The sequence below is a fragment of the Lissotriton vulgaris genome, chromosome 5 (assembly GCF_964263255.1).
Source record: "Lissotriton vulgaris chromosome 5, aLisVul1.2, whole genome shotgun sequence".
NCBI classification, from domain to species: domain Eukaryota; kingdom Metazoa; phylum Chordata; class Amphibia; order Caudata; family Salamandridae; genus Lissotriton; species Lissotriton vulgaris.
The window spans coordinates 1,623,586,015-1,623,606,125 of record NC_141693.1 but is presented as its reverse complement, the minus strand read 5'-3'; the positions used below and the strand labels follow the sequence as shown (position 1 = coordinate 1,623,606,125).

The 20,111-nt window shown below is 43.4% G+C and overlaps 1 protein-coding gene across 1 annotated transcript in view; it reads right to left on the bottom strand.

Annotated features, from left to right (window-relative positions):
* Window positions 1-10,665: 10,665 nt before the first annotated feature.
* LOC147716853 (olfactory receptor 6N1-like) overlaps window positions 10,666-20,111 on the bottom strand; it is a 95,817-nt gene continuing 86,371 nt past the window's right edge. The window contains exon 3 of the mRNA XM_086919808.1: window positions 10,666-10,696. Coding sequence (XP_086775934.1) covers window positions 10,666-10,696 — 31 coding nt within the window. The remainder of the gene's footprint in view (window positions 10,697-20,111) is intronic.

Genomic DNA, 20,111 nt, shown 5'->3' with positions numbered 1-20,111 from the left:
TGTGCAACTAATACTGTCCCCAAATGAAGCTCTGATATTATGTGAAGTTAGTTCAGGAATGGCTTAACAGCGCATAGCACTTTAAATGTATGTGAAAACATCTGCAATATTTGTAGGTTCTCATACTTCTAGCAGAATAGCAATTGGGGGCCCATGCTGTGCAGAGCCACAAATGGAGGAAGGTAACTAGAATTTGGCAGCAACACGCAGCGAAAAGGAAGAATTTCACCTCATCTTTAACTCTTACGTGGGGATGATATGTGATTTAATAGGACTCGAAGTGCTTTAAATAACTGTTAATTTTGTTGTGCATAATTCTGGCATTAAGGATTTACAATTTGCTCTGTGCCTCTGCTTGTAGCTTGATGCACGTGCTCCCTTTGACCAATATATTTTTCTCTTCTCGTAAAAGTATTTGCAAAGTAGACATTGCTCGAGTGGCAAAGATATCACCTCAGGCCCTCAACGAGTTTATATCAGATGTGAACATTTACAAGCAGCAAGCAATTCATCACACAAGCTGTCACAGTGCTTGCTTGAAAAACATGCATATGCAATGCAATAGATCTCGAATTCACGCGAGTTTGAGCTATTGTCATTATAAATGAAAATGCCTTTTATTTATGTTTTGAGTTTTAAAACATAAATAAAAGGCATTGTCATTTACATTACTGATAGGTTAAACTCTCGCAAATGCGAGACCTATTGCATTGCAATAAAGGGTCTTCTTGACCGCTTGCTAGATTGTAAATATCAGAGGAAAAGACCGGCCTGCGACGTCTTCAAAGTATTGATAAATAGTACAGTGAAGAAGATGTGTAAATGTTGTAAATTACACAGACTCAAAGTGTGAACTGAAAATTACATATGATCTGAGCTATAAACACAAAAAAAGCATTCCAACACCCTTTGCTCAGTGATTAAACTGTTGTGGCTCCGGATGAAGAGTGGGAAGGGGGCTATTTCTTGTCCACTCCATGATTTGAGTGTGCAGTGTGACAATGCATAATGTAATTGCCATCTTTGGCCTAATAAAAAACACTGCAGCTGTAGTAGGGCCCCGGCTTCACCTCCTGGTGCAGGGATGGTTGTGCTTTATGGCAGGCTTGGAGGGAGGGATGGTCTTGGAGCAGCTCTGGTCTTGTATAGTGTCCCTGCTAATTTTAGTGAGCGAGTGGTGCTGAGGTGGTGGTATTGGTATTGGTGGTGTTGGTATTGGTATTTGTTAGACCTTGCATCATTGGTGTGAGTCTCCCTTCCATTTTGACGGATTGCCTCCTCTGTTTTGATATGTTTTTTCTGGTTTTAAGCTTTGGGCACTGTGCCACTGCTAATCAGTGCCACAGTGCAAGTGCTCCCTATGATAAATTAATGTACTAATTGGTGATTTCATGATTGGGTTATTTGATTTATCTGTCAACCCCTAGTGCAGTGCACCATGTGTGCCCAGGGCTTGTAAATCTAATGCTGGTGGGGGGCTTCCTGAAGCGAATACTCCTGGCGATTAACACTGTACCACTGTTGTGGTTCTAAAAGGGGCATTTAAGAATGAACTGACTGGGAGCTTGGAAAGGGAAATGGTGTATGTGAGTTGTTATGCACTGTGACAACACAGGTTGCCTCCCACAGAAACAGCTTGTAAAATGTGCCTGTTATTGCAATACCTGTGTGCAGTCTAGCACTGCCATGTCGACTAGGCCAAGTGCACCCACTTGCCAGTCCCTAAACCTTCCCTTTGCTTTATGTTAGACAGCCCTATTGTAGGCCCAAGGGCAGGGTGCATTGTAAGTATAAGGTAGGACATGCTCTGGTGTGTTAGCATGTCCTAATAGTAAAATACAGCAATTTTCGTTTTCACTATCAAAGACTACCTGTTCTCCATAGGCTAGAATGGGTAGTTAGATTGCTAGATTCTTATAATCCTAACTGACCCAGGGAACATGGTAGAAATTCGAATTTAGTAACGTTGGTTTTAATTTTCTGTGTCTGAAAATACCACTTTTGGAAAGTAGGTATTTTCTTGTCTAACTGTCCAGAGTGACAGGGCTGGGGGATTTCAGGAGACAGGCTGGGGCAGCTCAGTGTTAAATAGAGAGATCTGCATCAGGATGGGAGGGAGGAGTTGCACCTGGGAACTGAATAGGGCTGGGCCTTTCCTCTACAATGCTGGCTCCACCTCCTGTGGCTTGTCTGATGTCTCTGCCCTGCACTGTGAAAGGAGAGGAGGAATCATGTCAATAAAGTGCTCCAGAGCTGTATCTTCCCTCCCCTGTGCTGGCTTCACCTCCTGTTTGGAGGCTGATGTCTCTGCCCTGCACAGTGAAAGGAAGAAGAGAGTCATGTAAACAAAGTGCTCAGGAACTGGTTTGAACTAGGCCTCTCTGCCTTCAGAGAACAAAGGAAAATAAACCTTTTGCTAAGAAGAAGAACCAAGGAAGCTGCAGGAGTTTGACTACCCCTCTGCCAGTGTGCTGTTTGCTGGGTTGTCCTGCAGTGTTTGCTTTATTGCCAAGGAAAGGAGAAGGAACTTTGTAAGGACGTTCATCATTTACAGAATATTCTCCAAGGGCTTGAACTGTGCTTGCCTCCTGCTGAAATCTCATGGACAAAAGACTTCATCTCCAGCTCCCCTCTGAATTTCCTTGCTAGGAATTCTCAACTCCAGACATTTGCGTGTCGCTGGGAGCTGGAAGCGCGACGCATCGAGAGGAAGTGTGTTGCCGCTGCAGATGAAATCGTCGCATTGCCGGAGAAGCCAGCCTTCACCGCATCTCCCTGGAAGCGTGTGTTCATTGAAGCTGCCTGCTGTCGTATCACCGGAGAAGCGTGATGCCATTTTGAGAGTTGCCATTGCATTACCGGAGAAGCGTGTCGCAGGGCCTGTCGTAGCTCCAAAGAATGAAGTCGTCTCAAGGCTGCCAGGGCGTCTACGCATCGTCATTGAATCGCCGCATCAAGGGCCCCATCTTCTCACATCGTAACCAGATCATCGCATCGCATCAAGGCGCCATCTTGCGCACCGCAACAGGCCAGCAGGCCGAGAATCTACACATTTCCTCCTCACTGGTAAGGATCACGATGCATCATCTACTCTGCGCAAGCATTGTGGCACAACGCATCATCTCCCACGAATCACGGAACCAACGCATTTGCCCTTTTACGAGCCTTTTGTTTACTTTGCGTTGCGCATCCAGGTACTTTGTTGAGAACTTTGTCGCATTTATCATCAACTTGAACTAAGCAACTTTCAATCATCTTTAAGTCATCTTAAGGTGTAGTATTGTGGATTTTTGTCATTTGTGGTCTTGTGTTAAGTCCATATAAAGAATACTTATTTTTATAAAACCTGAGTTGTGTCCATCTGTAGTGTTTTCACTGTATTACTGTGTATAGTCGCAAATGCTTACCACACTGCCTCTGAGATAGGCCTGTCTGTTCGTGCCAAGCTACCAAGGGGGTGAGCAGGGGTTAATAAGGAGTGTAATCCCCTTATCCTGACTTAGAAGTAAGGATCCCTATTTGGACAAAGGTGAATACCATTGCCAACTATAGACCCCCAGATCTAACAGTATTGGTGGTGGTATTGATGGTGGTGCTATTGGTGGTGGTGGTATTGATGGTAGTGGTGGTGGTATTGGTGGTGGTGATGTTGGTGGTGATGGTGGTATTAGTGGTGGTATTGGTGGTGATGTTATTAGTGGTGGCGGTGGGATTGGTGGTGGTGGTATTGATATTGGCAGTGGTATTGATAGTGGCGGTGGTATTGGTGGTGGTGGTATTAGTGGTGGTTATATTGGAGATATTAGTGGTGGTAGTAGTTTGGTGGTGGTATTGGTGTTGTTGATGGTAGTATTGGTGGTGGTGGTGGTATTGGCGGTGGTGTTGGTGGTATTGGTGGTGGTGTTGGTGGTATTGGTATTGGATGCTGTATTGGTATTGTTGGTGGTGGTGGTATTGGTGATGGTGGTTTTTGTGGTGGTATTGAGGGTGGTGGTATTACTGCTGGTGGTGGTATTAGTGGTGGTGGTATTGGTGGTGGTGGTATTGGTTGAGGTGGTATTAGTGGTGGTGGTGGAGCAGGTGGTGGTGGAGCAGGTGAACTGAGCAGGAGAGCAATAGCAGTTTCTCAGCCATATCCGACATCACTAGATGATGACAATGGTAAAGAATTACTCAGCCTTTTATAGTAATAAGGATGATAGATGACCCCTTCACCAGGGTCCTGGAGGACCCCCTCAATACATAAGCAGTACATAACATAATTTAAACAGTAAAGAAGGAAGACAATGTGTGAGGATGCCCCAATCTAAAGAAATTGATGGTCCATATTTTAGGAAGAATTAGTTAGTCAAAGAGTTACGTGATCGAAAAATATTTCCTCGAGTCATATTCCAACATTTAACTCAGTATCAAAGTAGGACTTTTTGACTAAAAGGATGTGGCCTGCCAATATATTATCTCAGCAGGAGAGGCTTGGAGGTAATGTAATGGTATCACAGAAGTTTCTAGCAAATTTGTCTCGGCAATCATAACATAAAAACAACATCTGGGTGTATCTTTAGGGCTTAATGCGATGCACCTATACAAATGTACACAATCTACAACTTCTTTTACGCTGCAGTTGGGGTAGAAAAGAAAAAAGGGAAATGCTGTATGTGAGTTGTGATGCAATGTGGCAACACAGGCTGGCATAGAGTACACCCACGAAGCGAGTCACAACGCTATCACAGTTGAGATAGTATAAGCATTATGAATAGATCGATATGAGCTCATCTCCTAGATGGGTAAATATACTGGACTGTGGGGTAAAATATCCCAGTGCAGAGAAGAAAAGGAGAGAGGCTCTGTAGGGTTACAGAAAGCTTAGTTGCTTCCATCTAGATGCCAACACAATGTAACAGAAGATGCCCCTGGCTGACACCATTAGCAGCACACCCAAGTGTGGTTTGCTAACATGCACAACTTTGTTACCTACTCACTGGTTGGTACTTAATGAACACAATTACAGGACGAGTACTTGACTTGTCTATGCAGTAGGACGTGCGCCCTCTGCAGGCCATGAAATTGCAGCCCTGAAGGAGTGATAGAGCAGGGCAGAGTCAGGGTAGAGAGAGCACCTCACCAAGTTGGATATTAGTCATGAAAGTGGCCAGGAGAACAACTGCTCTCCAGCAAAAACACTCATTTGACACGAGCAGTGGGTCCAGAGCATAAAGTTCAATGCAGCATCTTGCAACATTCAGGCGACCACGTAGAGCACAATACTATTATTAATGCAAACAACCCTGATTAGCGCACACCTTTTATCATTTTTTAGTAGATGGAGATAACCAAAACTAATAAAAAAGAAAGCATGTCAATTTGGTTTATTTGTTTAGACAGGAATCACAAAGGTTTTAAAAGTTTCGTAAATGATAGAAAAATATAGTATTCAAAATTATTGAAAAAGGGGGCGTGGCTTGGCACCGGACAGGGATGGCAGCTGCAGGGTGAGCGCTCCGAGGACGGCAGTGAGACCCACGGTTTTCGTCATCGTTTTTCTTCACGGATGACATGATATGCAGTCGGAAGGTAGCAGGCGTCCATTGAGGAACATTTCATCGACTTTTGAGGCAGTTTAGACCCCGAATTTGGTGCTGTAAGTCCGGTCGCAGCTCTCCAACGGCTGCGGCCGCCATTTTGATCTCTTTTCCTCCTCGCTTCTGCGTAATGATTTTGCTCTCCTCCTTGTCCATGGACTATACTATCTACTTTTATCATTTTTAAAGGCCAAATATTGACTACCTCCCACACCTTGGTCCATCGTTCTCTTTTCTGTAGCACTGTTGCCCATCTTTGCCTTCATGACGTTCGCAGAGACTCCCTTCACTTCAGCAGTGGCGGCCATTTGGAGTTTCTATTTATTTCTCCTCATAGAAAGTTTACATATTAACGCTGCCTCCTTGCATTCATGCTCCTTGCTTCTGCTATATGCTATTTCTACTTCATGGGCAGGAATAGGCAGCCTTCTAGCTCTGCAACCTCCTCACACGTTCTGCTAAAAAATTTGAAGTTGTTTTCTGCCTTTGCTAAACTCGAAGCTTCTCACCTCTCTACTGCTCAAGATTCGGTGTCAGCGATGGAGCAGCCTGCCGCGAACACAGGAAAACTCAATGCCAAGAGGTTGAAAAAAGACCCTCCCTCTCCACCCAAGCCCCTATCTCCGGTTTCTGTGGAGTTATTATTGGAGGAAATCAGGGCTCTTCGTCCTTTTTTGGAGGAGACCAACGCCACATTTCAAGTTTTAATGGATAATTGGTTGAGCATGGATACCAGAGTCACCTCAGTGGAGCAAAGTGTCTCTTCTCTTCAAGAATCATCTGCCAAGGTTTCTTATCTGTCGTCACAAGTCTCCTCTCTTCAGCGTCAAGTCGAGGACCTTGAAAACCGCAATTGACGCAATAATTTGCGTATTTACGGCCTGGGGGAAGGAAGCGAGGGGACTGACCCCATTGCCTTCTTCAAGTCATTCCTCCCCAAGCTTCTGCAACTTCCAGAAGGCACGGTGCTCAATATCCAACGTCCGCACAGAGTTGGCCAACCTTCCTCCTCAACCTCACCTTCACCTAGGCCGAGAGGAGTCATCATCTACTTCCTGGAATATACAGACCTTCTAAAGGTCTTGTCGGCAGCTAGGGCCTCACCTCGTCTCACCTGGTCTGGTTCTTCTCTATTCTTCGCGCAGGACTATGCCAAGGCCTCTGATAGCCGACGCAAAGCTTTCCTGGACATGCGATCTGAGCTCCGCTCCATTGGGGCCCGGTATGGCCTCTTTCATCCGTGCCTCTTCAAGGTCACTCATTACAACAAGAAGACGGCTTATGAATACCCCCTGCGCCTTGCAAGTTTCCTGAACTCATGTGGATCCTCTTATATGGACCTTTCTGGATCTTCATCTTCATTCCCTACTTGACCATTGCGGCCTTCAAATATTTGTTTGAGTTCATTATTGTGAATGGCCTTGTTCTTCTCCCTTTCCCTGTTTTTGCTCACTGATGCTTTTCTTATGTTCATTGTTTATGTTTAATGCATTTCCTACATTACACTTGTTGTATTATTCATTGTTGCTCATTGTTATGCATTTGTTACATACCTCATGTTTTCTCTGATGTCCTTTCTTCCTTATGATCCGTAGATTTTACCCTGTATTCTGTGGTGCTCTCCTGGTTGTCCGTGTGCTGCCCTGAAGTCTTGCCTTGCCTGATGTGGCTTCACCCCTCCCTCCCTCTTACTCTCTTGGTATTGTTCCTGGTCATATCCCTCTGTCCTCTTTCAACTGTAAGTATGTCTTCTTCTCTATTGTTATACCTCCCATCCTTTTCTTGGTTTTGCTTAGGCTTCCCCCTTTCCTCATTACTTCATTGCTTTTTTGCGTATTGTAGACATGGCTCGTTACTTCTTCATTCTTCTTTTAACCGAATCAAGACTTTTCTTTTCTCTTGGATTCTATATTCTGTCTTGTTGCATGATGTACGTTAGTACAAATATTTTCTCTACCTTCCTGTTTCTACTTTTCCTTTTTTTATCTTTTCTGGTTTTTCTTTGTTCTGAGGTTTTCTCTTATTGTAGTTGCTATCTTTTTTCTTATTGTTTTTAATGTCAGTACGTATTGTTTCATGGAACGTTAAAGGTCTTAACTCTCCCATTAAGACACAAAGAATTCTATCTCACCTTGCCAAATTTAATGTGGATATTGCTTTCCTACAAGAAACTCATTTGTCTGAAGCGGAATATGTTAAGCTTAAAAGAGGTTGGGTGGGAGAGGTGTGTTTTGCTCCTGGAGATGGTAAGCGCAATGGTGTCGTTATTCTAATTCGTAAATCTGTTACTTATTCCCTGCTGGCTACTGAATCTGATTCTGATGGTAGATGGTTATATGTCAAGCTTTCCTTAAGGGGTGTTCCACTCTCTCTTCTAATTTTTGGCGCGAGATGGCTACTCGCATCACCAATCTCATTGATGATAATTTCATTATGGCATGGGACTGTAACCAGCCTCTTGATCTTTTTTTGGACCGACACTCTAAAGCTTCCTTCGTTCCAAACAAACCTCATAAACTCTTTACTCAAGAAGTGCTGCAGCATAAACTTAACGACCAAAGAGTTTACCTTTTATTCTCCTTCTCACCATTCCCAGTCGCGCATTGATTACATTTTTGTTTCCCATCATCTTTCCCAATCTCTCACTCATGCAGAAATTGGCCCTATTCTATTATCCGATCATGCCCCAGTCTCTATTAATATTGATATCCTACCCAAAGTCATTGGGACTAAGAGGTGGCGTTTCAATAATTCTTTGCTTTTGGATTCTAAATTTACTGCCTCCTTCACAGATTTTTTCAATGAATATTTTGCCATTAATGATACCCCTTTTATTCCTACCCACACTATTTGGGATGCGTTCAAGGCCACAGCTAGGGATTTCATCATCAATTATGTGGCTACGAAACGGAAGACCGCTCGTAAGTATACTAGTGATCTTCTCCAAAAAATCAAGGGTTTGGAGCACTCCTACTATACCTTCTCATTCAAAGGAAAGCTTGACAGCACTTATTGACGTCAAGTTGAAATCCACAGAGGACGCCTCTCTCTACCTATTGAAATCTAGTTTGAAATTTTATGCTGCGAAAAATAAAGCGGGGAAAATTTTGGCTAATTACTTGAAAATCAAAGACAATAAATTGAACATTGAATCTGTATTTGATGATAACGATGTTCTTAAACATAAAGACAATGATATTCTAGATGAATTCTCCCGTTCCTTCTCTACCCTTTATTCCTCTCAGACTCATCCTACTCCGCAATCTCCTTCTGATTCCTTCTCTACTATTCACCAACCAGACCATTTCCCTATTGGCTTAACCTCTTTGGAATTGGACATCTCCCAACAAGAATTACTTTCCGCCCTTAATTCTCTCAAAAAAGATAAAGCTCCTGGGCCTGGCGGGTTTACTGTTGAATTCTATCTTCATTTTTCCAAATTGCTAATGCCTAAATTACATTCCCTCATGAATTCATTTGTTACCCTTGGCAGCTCTTCGGGTACCTTTTCTGATGCTCATATTTGTATCATCCCTAAGGAAGGGAAAGACACTCGATATTGTGCAAATTATAGACCAATCTCCCTCGTCAACATTGATTATAAGATTTATGCTAAATCCCTTGCAGCTGGATTAGACCCCTTTTTACCTGATTTACTCGGCCCGAGCAAACTGGATTTGTTAAGGGACGCTTTATTACTGACAACCATAGGCTTCTTTCTAATGTTTTATTTAATTCCCCACGCTTTCAAAATTCTCTGGCTGCTATTGCCTTGGATGCAGAGATGGGTTTGATAGGGTAGAATGGACCTATCTTTTTTCTGCCCTTAAATGGATCGGTTTTGACCCAAGTTTATATCCTTAATTTCCTTTCTTTATTCCAATCCCAGAGCAGCGGTCTGTCCAAATGGTCTGGTTTCCTCTTTTTTTGATTTGGGTACAGGTGTACGGCAAGGATGTCCTCTATCCCCTTTTCTATTTAATTTAGCTTTGGAACCCTTTCTCTCCAAACTCAGACAAAATCCTGACATACAGGGCTTTCAGACATCACATTCTCACATCAAACTTGCTGCCTATGCAGATGACATTTTACTCTTTATCTCCAACCCTACTGCCTCCATTCCCGCTTTCCTTGCTGAAGTACGTGAGTATTCACAGATTTCTGGCTACAAGCTGAACAATGACAAATGAGAAATTCTACCTCTCACGAAATATACCTTCAAACCTGATTTTGCTGCCTCTAATTTCACCTGGAATCCCTCTCACATCAAATACCTAGGCTTACATGTCACTCCCTCCATTGCAGACACGGTCTCGCTTTGTCTCAACAAATGCACCCAAAAACTCTCCGATCTCACCACCAGATGGCATCCACTCTATCATTCATGGTGGGGGCGCCACGAAACCATTAAAATGATGTTATCCCCTATTATTTTGTATATTATTTCTAATACTCCAGTTCCCATTCCCATGAAGTTCTTTAAGAAGACTAACACCATTCTTTCTTCTTTTCTCTGGTTGGGCAAAAAACCCCGTATGTCTCTCCTTAGATTACCACGTCCTAAATAAGAGGGTGGTGTCAACTTCCCTGACTTTCTAACCTATCACACGGCCTTTTTTGCGTTAAGCCTCCTTTTGGCTGCGGAACCCTGATGAGCCTTGTCCTTTATGGGTTACGGTAGAACGTCTCTCTCTCTCTCTCCCTTTACTTTTGCTGAATTTCTATCTTTTTCTCGTAAACCACAGTTATCATCCATTCCCATACACAAATTTACTGTCAAGCTACTCTTAGCCTCCTCTCTAGCCCCTCCCTCCTCCGTTGATGATTTTTTATCCACTACCACTTGGCATAATTAAGAGTCTCCTTATACATTAAAAACTTTTTTATTGGAAATCCTGGAGGCAGAAGGGTTTAATTTGGATTTGTCAACTCTTTTCTCACTCCACTTTTTTACCTTTTTCAACACTACGCCACTCTTTTCATCTTCCCGCTTCCTTTGCTCATAAATATCTTATACTTAAAGAAGCGGTTATGTCTACTTACACCCAGATCCAGCATTCTCGCAATCGTTCTACATCTCCTAACCTCACCCCACAACACCACTCCTTATTAACTGCCTCCTCTACAGCCTCTCTCATTTACACATTCCTTCGTGCCATACCTTCTCCTCGTCTAAAGTCTAAGGTAGAGGAACAATGGGAATGCGACTTTGCTACCTCTTTATTTATTTATTTATTTTATTTATTTAACTTATATAGCGCGTTATAACCACCGGGGCCTCTAAGCGCTGTTTGTCCAGATTACGTAGTGAGATATGGCATTCACTTGATCCCAGTAGTGCGCCTAGGGTCTGCTCCATGCTTGCTTAAAAAGTACAGTTTTTATTTTTTTCCTGAAGGATAGCAAATTGCTTTCCTTCCTAAGTTCTGGGGCCAGTTTGTTCCACAAAGCTGGGAGTGTGTTGGAGAAAGCACGTCCCCCCACCGTGGCCAGTTTGAAACGGGATTGGGACAAGAGGGTAGCGTCCGACGAGCGCAAAGTCCTGCCCGGTATATATGGGAATAGACGGGATTTCAAATATCTTGGTGCTTTACCATACAACGCCTTGTGTACGATGCACAATCCTTTAAATACAACCCTCTGACGAATCGGGAGCCAATGTAGCTCCTGCATCAGGGGGGAAGAGTGGGCAGTCCTGGGTTTCTTATAGATCAACCTGGCTGCATCATTCATAACCCCCTGTAGTTTATCCAGCAACCGCTGGGGTAAACCTATATACAGGGAGTTCCCGTAGTCCAGCCTAGCCAGGATTGTGGCTGAGACCACGTGTCTCAAGGTAGAGAATGAGAGTAATGCAGAGATCTTCCTTAATTGTCGTATCAGGCCTATACAAGTACCCACTACCGTAGTGACTTGCTTTTTCATGGATAGTTTGTCATCCACATATAGGCCCAGACTTTTGACTGCAGTCGCCGGTTTCGGTGGCACACCATAGCTCCACAGGCCAAAATTGCTCGCTCCAGGGGTTGCCCGAGATGGAAATGGGCAACACTTCCGTCTTGTCCGGGTTGATTTTTAAGGAGTTCTCGGACATCCAGTTAACCGTGGCTTTAGTATGTCCTGCAATCTGGTGGACGCTCCCGGGCCATCATCCAGCCGGATGATTATCTGGGTATCATGGGCGTAGTTGTATACTAGGCAATCCATCCTATTCAGGAGTGCGATTAGTGGCTGCAGGTAGATATTAAAGAGTAGGGGTGACAGGGCAGATCCCTGTGGAACCCCGCAGGTGATGGGAGCAGAGGTGGAAAGTAAGTCTCCCAACTGTACTCTTTGTGTCCTGCCCTGCAGGAATGATGTAAGCCATGCATGTGCTGTACCCCTGATACCAAAGGATCTCAACCGCGACAGAAGCTGTTCATGACACACGGTATCAAACGCCGCGGGGAGATCCAGTAGTACCAGGGCGCTCGGTGTTTTTACATCAGCCCGAGTTCTCAATTCATCCAGGATTGATAGCATGACTAATTCCGTGCTATGGTTAGCACGGAACCCTGCCTGATTGGACTCCAGCAGGTTGTTGCTCTCTAGATGACCTGAGAGTAATGCTAACACATGCTGCTCGATCATCTTAGCCAGGAAAGGCAACTGGGAGATAGGTCGGAAGTTTTTCAAACACTTCGTGTCCGATCCGGGTTTCTTTAGTAGAGGAATCAGGCGAGCCTCTTTGAAAGCTAGAGGGACCTGTCCTGTGTGAAGGGAGGTGTTCAGCAAATGTAAAACCTCTTCCTCAATTCCTGGCAATGCCAACTTGAACACATCAGGAGGGCATGGATCCACCAGGGAACCCGATTTGACTCGGTCCGTGATCGTAAATAGTTCCTGTTTTGAAATTGGGGAGAACTCAACTAGTGGTGAGATATCTGGCGGGGCAGTGAAGTCCGGTGGGCAAGGACATTCGAGGGGTGTAGTTGCAGCAATTTCTCCCAGAATATCGGAGATCTTATTCACGAAGAAATCCTGGAACCTCTGGCAATCCTCCTGGGTGAACTCAGTACTTTGTTCCTCTTGGCCCATTTCTTTGTGGGATAAGTTATGGACCAAGATTCACAAATCCTCTAGATCTGCCACTTTAACACAGCCACTATTTTTCATCTATAATAGAATTCTTTTTACACCACATATGCTTAGTAAGAAATTCTCTTCTGTCCCTGACCTCTGTTGGTCCTGCTCTTTACCCACTGCAACTCTATTCCACATGCTCTTTTCTTGCAATGTCATTCATGATTTTTGGAAACAAATTTGGTCCCAAATCAATGATATTTTTCACACTCAAATCCCTTTTTCTTATATCCACTTTTTTTAGGCAGTCTTTCTCCTTGTTGGGATCATGCCGCTTTTGATGTGCGAATCGTTGATTTACTGATAGCGGTTGCATTCCAACAAATTACTGTTAATTGGAAGAATTTTACAAATATCTCTTTTAAAGCATGGTGGTATAATGTTTGTCATAACCATAGGTTAGATACTGCTTTTGTTTTTCCTCTTCATATGGCAACGAAACACACCAATTTATGGCTTCCTATAACATTACACCTTGATGCTTGTGCTAAAAAATCATTTCATTTATCACCCATTCAGCAAGAATTTTCAAAACCTCCCTGATTGACCCTATTGTTCCTAAGTATTTTACTGTTTAACAGTTTTTATTACTGTTTCCTTTTCATTCTTTTATTGTATAACCTCATTCTTTCTTTACAGTCAGTGTACCTTTTGTTATTGATGCAATGCTTTCCTAAAATGTTTTTGTTTCTTTTTTGTATCACCAACGTATATTGTATTGACACCTCTTATTGTTCAATAAATTCTTTTTGAACTTAAAAAAAATTATTGAAAAAGAATCTAGGTCACAAGTAAAAAACCATTGATCCGAAGATGTGTGCTCTAGTCTATCTTCTGTATTGGGGAACAAAATAAAGATGAAGCCAAGCAAGCTCCCAGTCAGTTTATTCTTAAATGCCCCTTTTAGAACAACAACAGTGGTACAGTGTTAAGCGTCAGGAGTATTCGCTTCAGGAAAGAGTACTGGTCGCTTTGTTTCAGCAACTGCAATCCAGGAATGTGAAGTCTGGTGAACTTGGAAAATATGACAGTCTGGAGAAAGGAAACATTGCTGACCTAATTTCCCCCCAAAAAGCCCCCCATTCACCTTAGTCAGGTTTAACGTTGCACATCTGAAACAAATGCCGGATCGCCGTTTACAGACAAGCACTACAGCCTCTGTGTGCTTGTCTGTAAACAGAAGTGAGCGGCTCCAGACAGTGATAACATCCAAGAGAAGAGTCCACCACTGGAAGGCAGGATGCTTGCCTCATGAATTCCTTAACCACGTGCGAATTTCGCCGTGGTGTGGAAGTTCTGAGTGGGCGGGGCTGCGTCGGCCAACAGACGTGTGCAGCACTAGCGAGGTAGTGCTTAAAGAAGCCACCTAACCTATCACAGAGACATCTACTACTGCATTAAAAAAACAATTGCGGTAAAACAAGCATTTACAATGCAATAGGAATCGCATTTACCTGACACCTATTGCACATTGCATCACGGACAAAGGGAGTGAGGGGGGGGTCACGGACAAGGGATTTACGGGGGGATGGGGGAGAAGGGGGCGAGAAGGGACAGACAACGGGAGTGCAAGCAGGGATAAGGGGGCGAGAAGGCACTGACAGTAGCTGGAGAGTGGGTTGGGTAGAGATTGAAGGGGGCGTGAAGGCACAGACAAAGTAGTGCTCACTGTTTAAATAATTACCAAAATAGGTTTTGGCTCATGCGCAGCAAGGCCACGCTAATACAACAATAAACAAATGTAACCACCAATACTGCCACTTTCTTGCACCTTTCAAGAAGGGACCTGACTCAAACAAGTTCCTCTATACCACTTTTTCAGTTTAGAATCAATCTCTTTAATTTTTTCAATTTTATGAAATTTTTGAAAACATTCTTGACAAAATTCTCAGATTATCACAAACAAAATACTTCCCCCCGTAAAACACCTTTTTATTTTTGAAAACAATCACATCCCATTCACAACAAACTTTCTTCTGCACTCTCCCTCTCAAACTCTTGTGTAGTGTTTACATCCATACTTGTGTTTGACTCATTCCCACATTCATACACACATCTTTTATCATACACACCAAAGTCCACTCTTGGGCAATCAACAAAATATTTAATTTGTGAAAAATACAATAAACGAATATTAAATTTCAATTTTTTGAGAAATCACATTAGGCCATCCATAATTCAACAAAATATAAACTTTGGAATCAAGATTTGAAATGTGATTGGCCTAAAGTGTCTTTGTCTGTCTGACCAAGACACTTTAGGCCAAGCTGCCTTTCTGGTCTTCATTGAGTAAGTCGTCAGTGATCTGCCATGGATATTATTCCAATGTTAGTGCAGATACTGTGGAAATCGGAGTGAACTGCCTCATCATGTGGTATTATGAAAATACTTTGGCCTCGATTGCGAGTGCCAGGAAGGATAGGCATTATGTATATCACCTGTTAAAAAAAACATATCCAGGGGTTTAAATAGCACATTTTAAATAGCATCTACAACTGTACACCGAAGACTATTTCGGCTTTGAAGCCCGTTTCAATGCCGATCTCTTTTTCAGCTCTGACGAGCCCATTTGTGCTGACACCGATGACCCAGAGGCCCAGCAGCTTTCTGGGCAACTGGGATGAAGTCTAGTCAGCTTTAAAGTCTTATGGAGCGGCCAGCTCTGGTTGGAAAGCAATGGTGGACTGGAAGGTAGGGTCTCTTATTGTGGGATGCAATGGTGGACTGGAAGGTAGGGTCTCTTATTGTGGGATGCAATGGTGGACTGGAAGGTAGGGTCTCTTATTGTGGGATGCAATGGTAGACTGGAAGGTAGGGTCTCTTATTGTGGGCTCGACTCCCGAGTCCTGTCCCCTTAGGAACTGTGAGTGACCTGATGGTGAGAGCTGTGAGGAGATGTACTCACTGTCAATGTTTTCTGATGTGGGCTGCGAGCTGTAATTGGCAGAGTGCTAAGGAAAGAGGAAAAGGATGCATTCGCTGAACACAGCTTGAGGGGAAAAGTAGTTCTACAGCAGGTTTCGGACTATAGTGCCAGGGAGTCTGTGGATAGGCAGCAAATATTGATGAGTGGGAGGGCTGAAATGCTTCCTTCACTCTACAGTGAGCCACGGATGTCTCTCGGAGCAACTAAAATCGTGTTTAATTATTCACTCTCGACTGAAGCAGTTATAGGCATTCCAAATTTAAAAAAAAAAACATGCAGCTTCTCTGAAGGCCATGAATGTAGAGCAGACGTTAAGTGTATGAAGTATCCTGTTGAAGACTTGGAGCTTTGTATTTCCAACATATGTTAGATGACAGGTTCATTCTAATATGTAGACAGCAAAATCGGTCCTATAGGTATAATGGCCCTGTAACTCTAGGGACATACAGCCTGATTCATCATTCTCCCGTTTTGCGAGCCCCTAATAGCGATTCATAGCGAATCGCTATTAAGGACTCGCAAAACGGGATTCATGTAGAAATTGCATAAAGAAATGCGATTCCGACATATTCCTTATTTGCGATTAGCAAATTGCTAATCGCAAATAAGGAATAACTCGCCATTCATTCCTATGGGCCAAAAGGCCCATAGGAATGAATGGGGAGTATTCCTTATTTGCGATTAGCAATTTGCTAATCGCAAAAAGGTTAGCGATTTGAAGGGTGCCAGGGGTGTCCAAAGGACACCCTGTAGCACCCCTCAAATGAAATTTTACACAGGTTTTGCACACACACATGTCCAAAGGACATGTGTGTGTGTAACATGCAACTCAGAAAAATGCATTTAAATGCATTTTTCTGAGTTTTTGCAATTTACCACGAGGTCTGACCTCGCGGTAAATTGCGGCCAGAAATTGCGAATTCGCAAAAAAAAATTGGATGATGAATTGCATTTAAGGAATCTCAAATAGAGATTCCTTAAATGTAATTCCTCGCAAAATTGCGAGATCGCAATTAGCGATTTTTGCATTTGGGATGCTGAATCCCAAATGCAAAAATCGCACTCACAAAGGGCCAGATTCTCAGAATCTGGCCCTTTGCGAGCGCAATTTTGTTTGATGAATCGGGCGGATAATCCAATCCTCTGACTCCAAGGCACACAAAGCCTGAGCACATTTTGCCATTGTGTAACTTCTTTTTAAGGAAGATGTTCAAGAGGTCTTGAATACGTCTTGGACCCCATGCTTCTTAGGATTCAGACACTGTCAGAAGTAATATCCCAGTTTTCTTGACATCTTCATATAAAGGTCTATCACCCTTCCTGTAAGTAATAGCAGTTCCTGTGAAAGGATCATGGTGTAGTCCACTGATGCCAAAGAGTAAAATGGGGGAGATTATTAAGAAGAAAGGAAAGGGCAAAACCATCTTGGATAACTTGAAGAATACATTGGTTGAACATGTTGTGAAGTGAACTAAAGACGTTTGGTAATTTTGTCTGGAGAAAAGGTGGGTAAATAGTGTTGCTGTTGTTGTTGTTGCCATCATCCTTTGAAACATTCCCTGACTCTGCCACCTTGAAAAATGTGCAGGGGGTTCTGTGCAGACTGAGAGGGTTAACACAGGAAAGGTCTAACTGTGAAAGTAGGGGGCTGGGCAGTTTGGAAAAAATATTTTGGGTGAGAGGGAGCAGTGAATGAATACAACATACATCCAAGCATGGAGGGGGAGACATACAAAGCACAGATGAGTTAATCGGTTTGCAAGGAAGTGCGAGTCTGCAGTGGAATCTGGACACTGTAAGCAAGAGGTGTAGGGGAGGTAGGACCTGCAGTACTGAGGGTGCTCTGCATTATCCAGCTTTTGATACAAGTATAGCCCTTACCCATTCTAGGAAGGAGGAATGTTACCAGCTGCGGTGATAGAATACCTAACTAAAACAAAGCTGTCAAGAACACCCTCAGAGTAACGGTCAAACCTGAATGAGCCAGCGTATGTCAGATGGTGAGCTGCACCTGATGTTTCATTCACAGTTTGAAATTCAAGGTCACACAGCGCATCTTTCGGCTTAGGTCATTTAACCGCTGCCTGGACCTTCATCTAAAGCAGAGCTCAGACCAACGGCTGTCACTGGCACATCAACACCAAAAGCAAAAATGCATGGCAAAGTGTGTTTCGTGATAGTTTACACATTGTCAAGTAATAAGATACACAGAATGCTGCTTGTTTATTTGCTGCTGCTTTTCCATCATTCGCCAGGTCACTCATCGGGAGTTTTAAAGGTGTCTCTCCAAAATGAATTCAGAAAGCAGATTTCTATTGATTCCACTAGGCATGAGCCTTAGAGTCATACATTTCTATGCAATATAAGTACAGATGAAAATATGGCCAAAAGAATAAATTAGTTTCAAATCTGTTGGGCAATTAAACACAATAGGTGGTGCCAAATAACCTTTTATGAAAAACATAATCGAGGGTGAGATAAAAGGGGAGAGAATTCTTGACTGCAGTACTACGTCGCCATGTTCAGCACCACACTGTAACACTATTGCAGCAGTAAGCTGGCCAGTACATGGCAAGGGGAACCTATTCCGACTACGACGACAGTTGCTGGAAGGCTAGCCCATCTGAATAGCATGCGGTTGTCAGCATGAGGGAGGCCATTCAAAAATAATCCACTTGGTGTGGAAAAACTTTACAAGGCTCTGTTACACCCCATGTTGGTTCTGACACAAACAGTTGTTACCGCAACACTTGTCCGTCAGAACAACTCCTGGGAACAGAAGCCGTTCATGGACCTTTACCTTTAAAAAAAAACATCGAAAAGAGCATTCCCCTCAGGCAGACTGTACATTATTACAAAATCTGTGTCGACCCTAGCCATGTGAATGACTATCACACCTGCAGCACCTGATGTTAAGATCAGACAATGCACGTAGAACAAGAAGCAAAGGCTTGCTCTGTAAGCCGGGCACAGGTCTTAGTGCCAGCAACATAAGATCTGCTGGTAAAGTAATAGCTGGATAAACAGTAAGTGCAGGGCAAACAGCTACAAATACAGATGGGATGAGAGGATTGAATATAGAGCGTGTAAAATGATGCAAAATAAAAAACAAGCAATGCCAGGCACGCAGCTGTGAGGAGCGCAGCTCACTCTTCCTGTGTGCTCAATCAAACAAATATCTTTGATATGGCTGCAGCGGGGTGTCCGCAAGTGCCAGCCTCTGCAACCAAAGGGAACACTTAAGTGGGTGCCTGCTTTTGCCTCATGGGGACTGGTGAGTGTACGTTTCAGCTGAAGGACTGGGCAGTGCCATGCGATCAGGGCTCAAGTCTCAGCAAGAGGAACAACATCCAGGGCCTCATTTATGAGAAATGACGCATCGCTGCGTGAAAGCAGCGATGCGTCACTTCTCAGTGCGCACTCCTTGCGACCTACCTGATGCGTCATATTTAATGTATGACGCATCATGTCGCAAGGAGTTATAGATACGTCAGTATTTCTGACGTATCTGTAAGCGCAAAACTAACACATTGCTGAAGTGTGTCACAAAAGTGACGCAACTCCAGCAATGCATCCTTTCACATGGGGCAAGCTCCATGTGAAAGGGCCTGCGTCAATCTTATGCCTGCTGTGAGGCAGGCAAAAGATTTTGATGCAACGGCGTCCTAGAAGTGACGCAGTGAAATCTCATAGATATCACTGCGTTATTTCTATAAGGCTTTTTGCGCGGGAACGCCCCCCTGCATACATTATACCTGACGCAGGTATAATGTAGCGCAGAGGTTTACAAAGTGATGCATCTGCTTAGATAAGTCACTTTGTAAATAGTGCGCAACAGGAGGCATGTTTTACACTGCCGATTTGTCATATAAAGTGACGCATCGGAAGCGCAAATCTGACTCAAGGCCTCATAAATGAGGCCCCCAGTGTTTATCTAAAACTCACTTTATCTCTCCGTGCCTGTGAAGCACTCCAAAAACTTATTTAGGGTGCGCTATGTGAAAAGTAGCAAATCAATTCGCAAAGAAGGTTCAAAACCAAAGCGGATGAAAACAGTACTTGGGCCACGGGACACTGATAAAAGAAACACATGAGAGGAACAACAGGAAATAGTATGCTACAGCCAATAGAAACAGCAGAAAACAAGTGGCAAGTGCACTATCCAATTAAAAGTAAGGGCTGGATGTAAGCTCCTTTTAAGATTTATATTATTTAAAATAGATGTGAGAAGCACAGGAACGCCCACTGCATATCCTAAGTAAAGGGGATGGTTCATTCCTCTGATTGCCCAAAGTTCATCAGGCAATAAGAAGATGCCTCTGGGCCAATGGGAGAAAGCCAGAGGTCCACAGCCCCTAAATACGTTTGGTGTGCAGGGTACTCCATAATGTTTGTGATAGAGTACCCTGTCTATCAAAATGTAAATCTTCCCCAAAGTGTCTCAAATTGCGGCCTAAAATATATCATTATGAAGAGGAATTCTA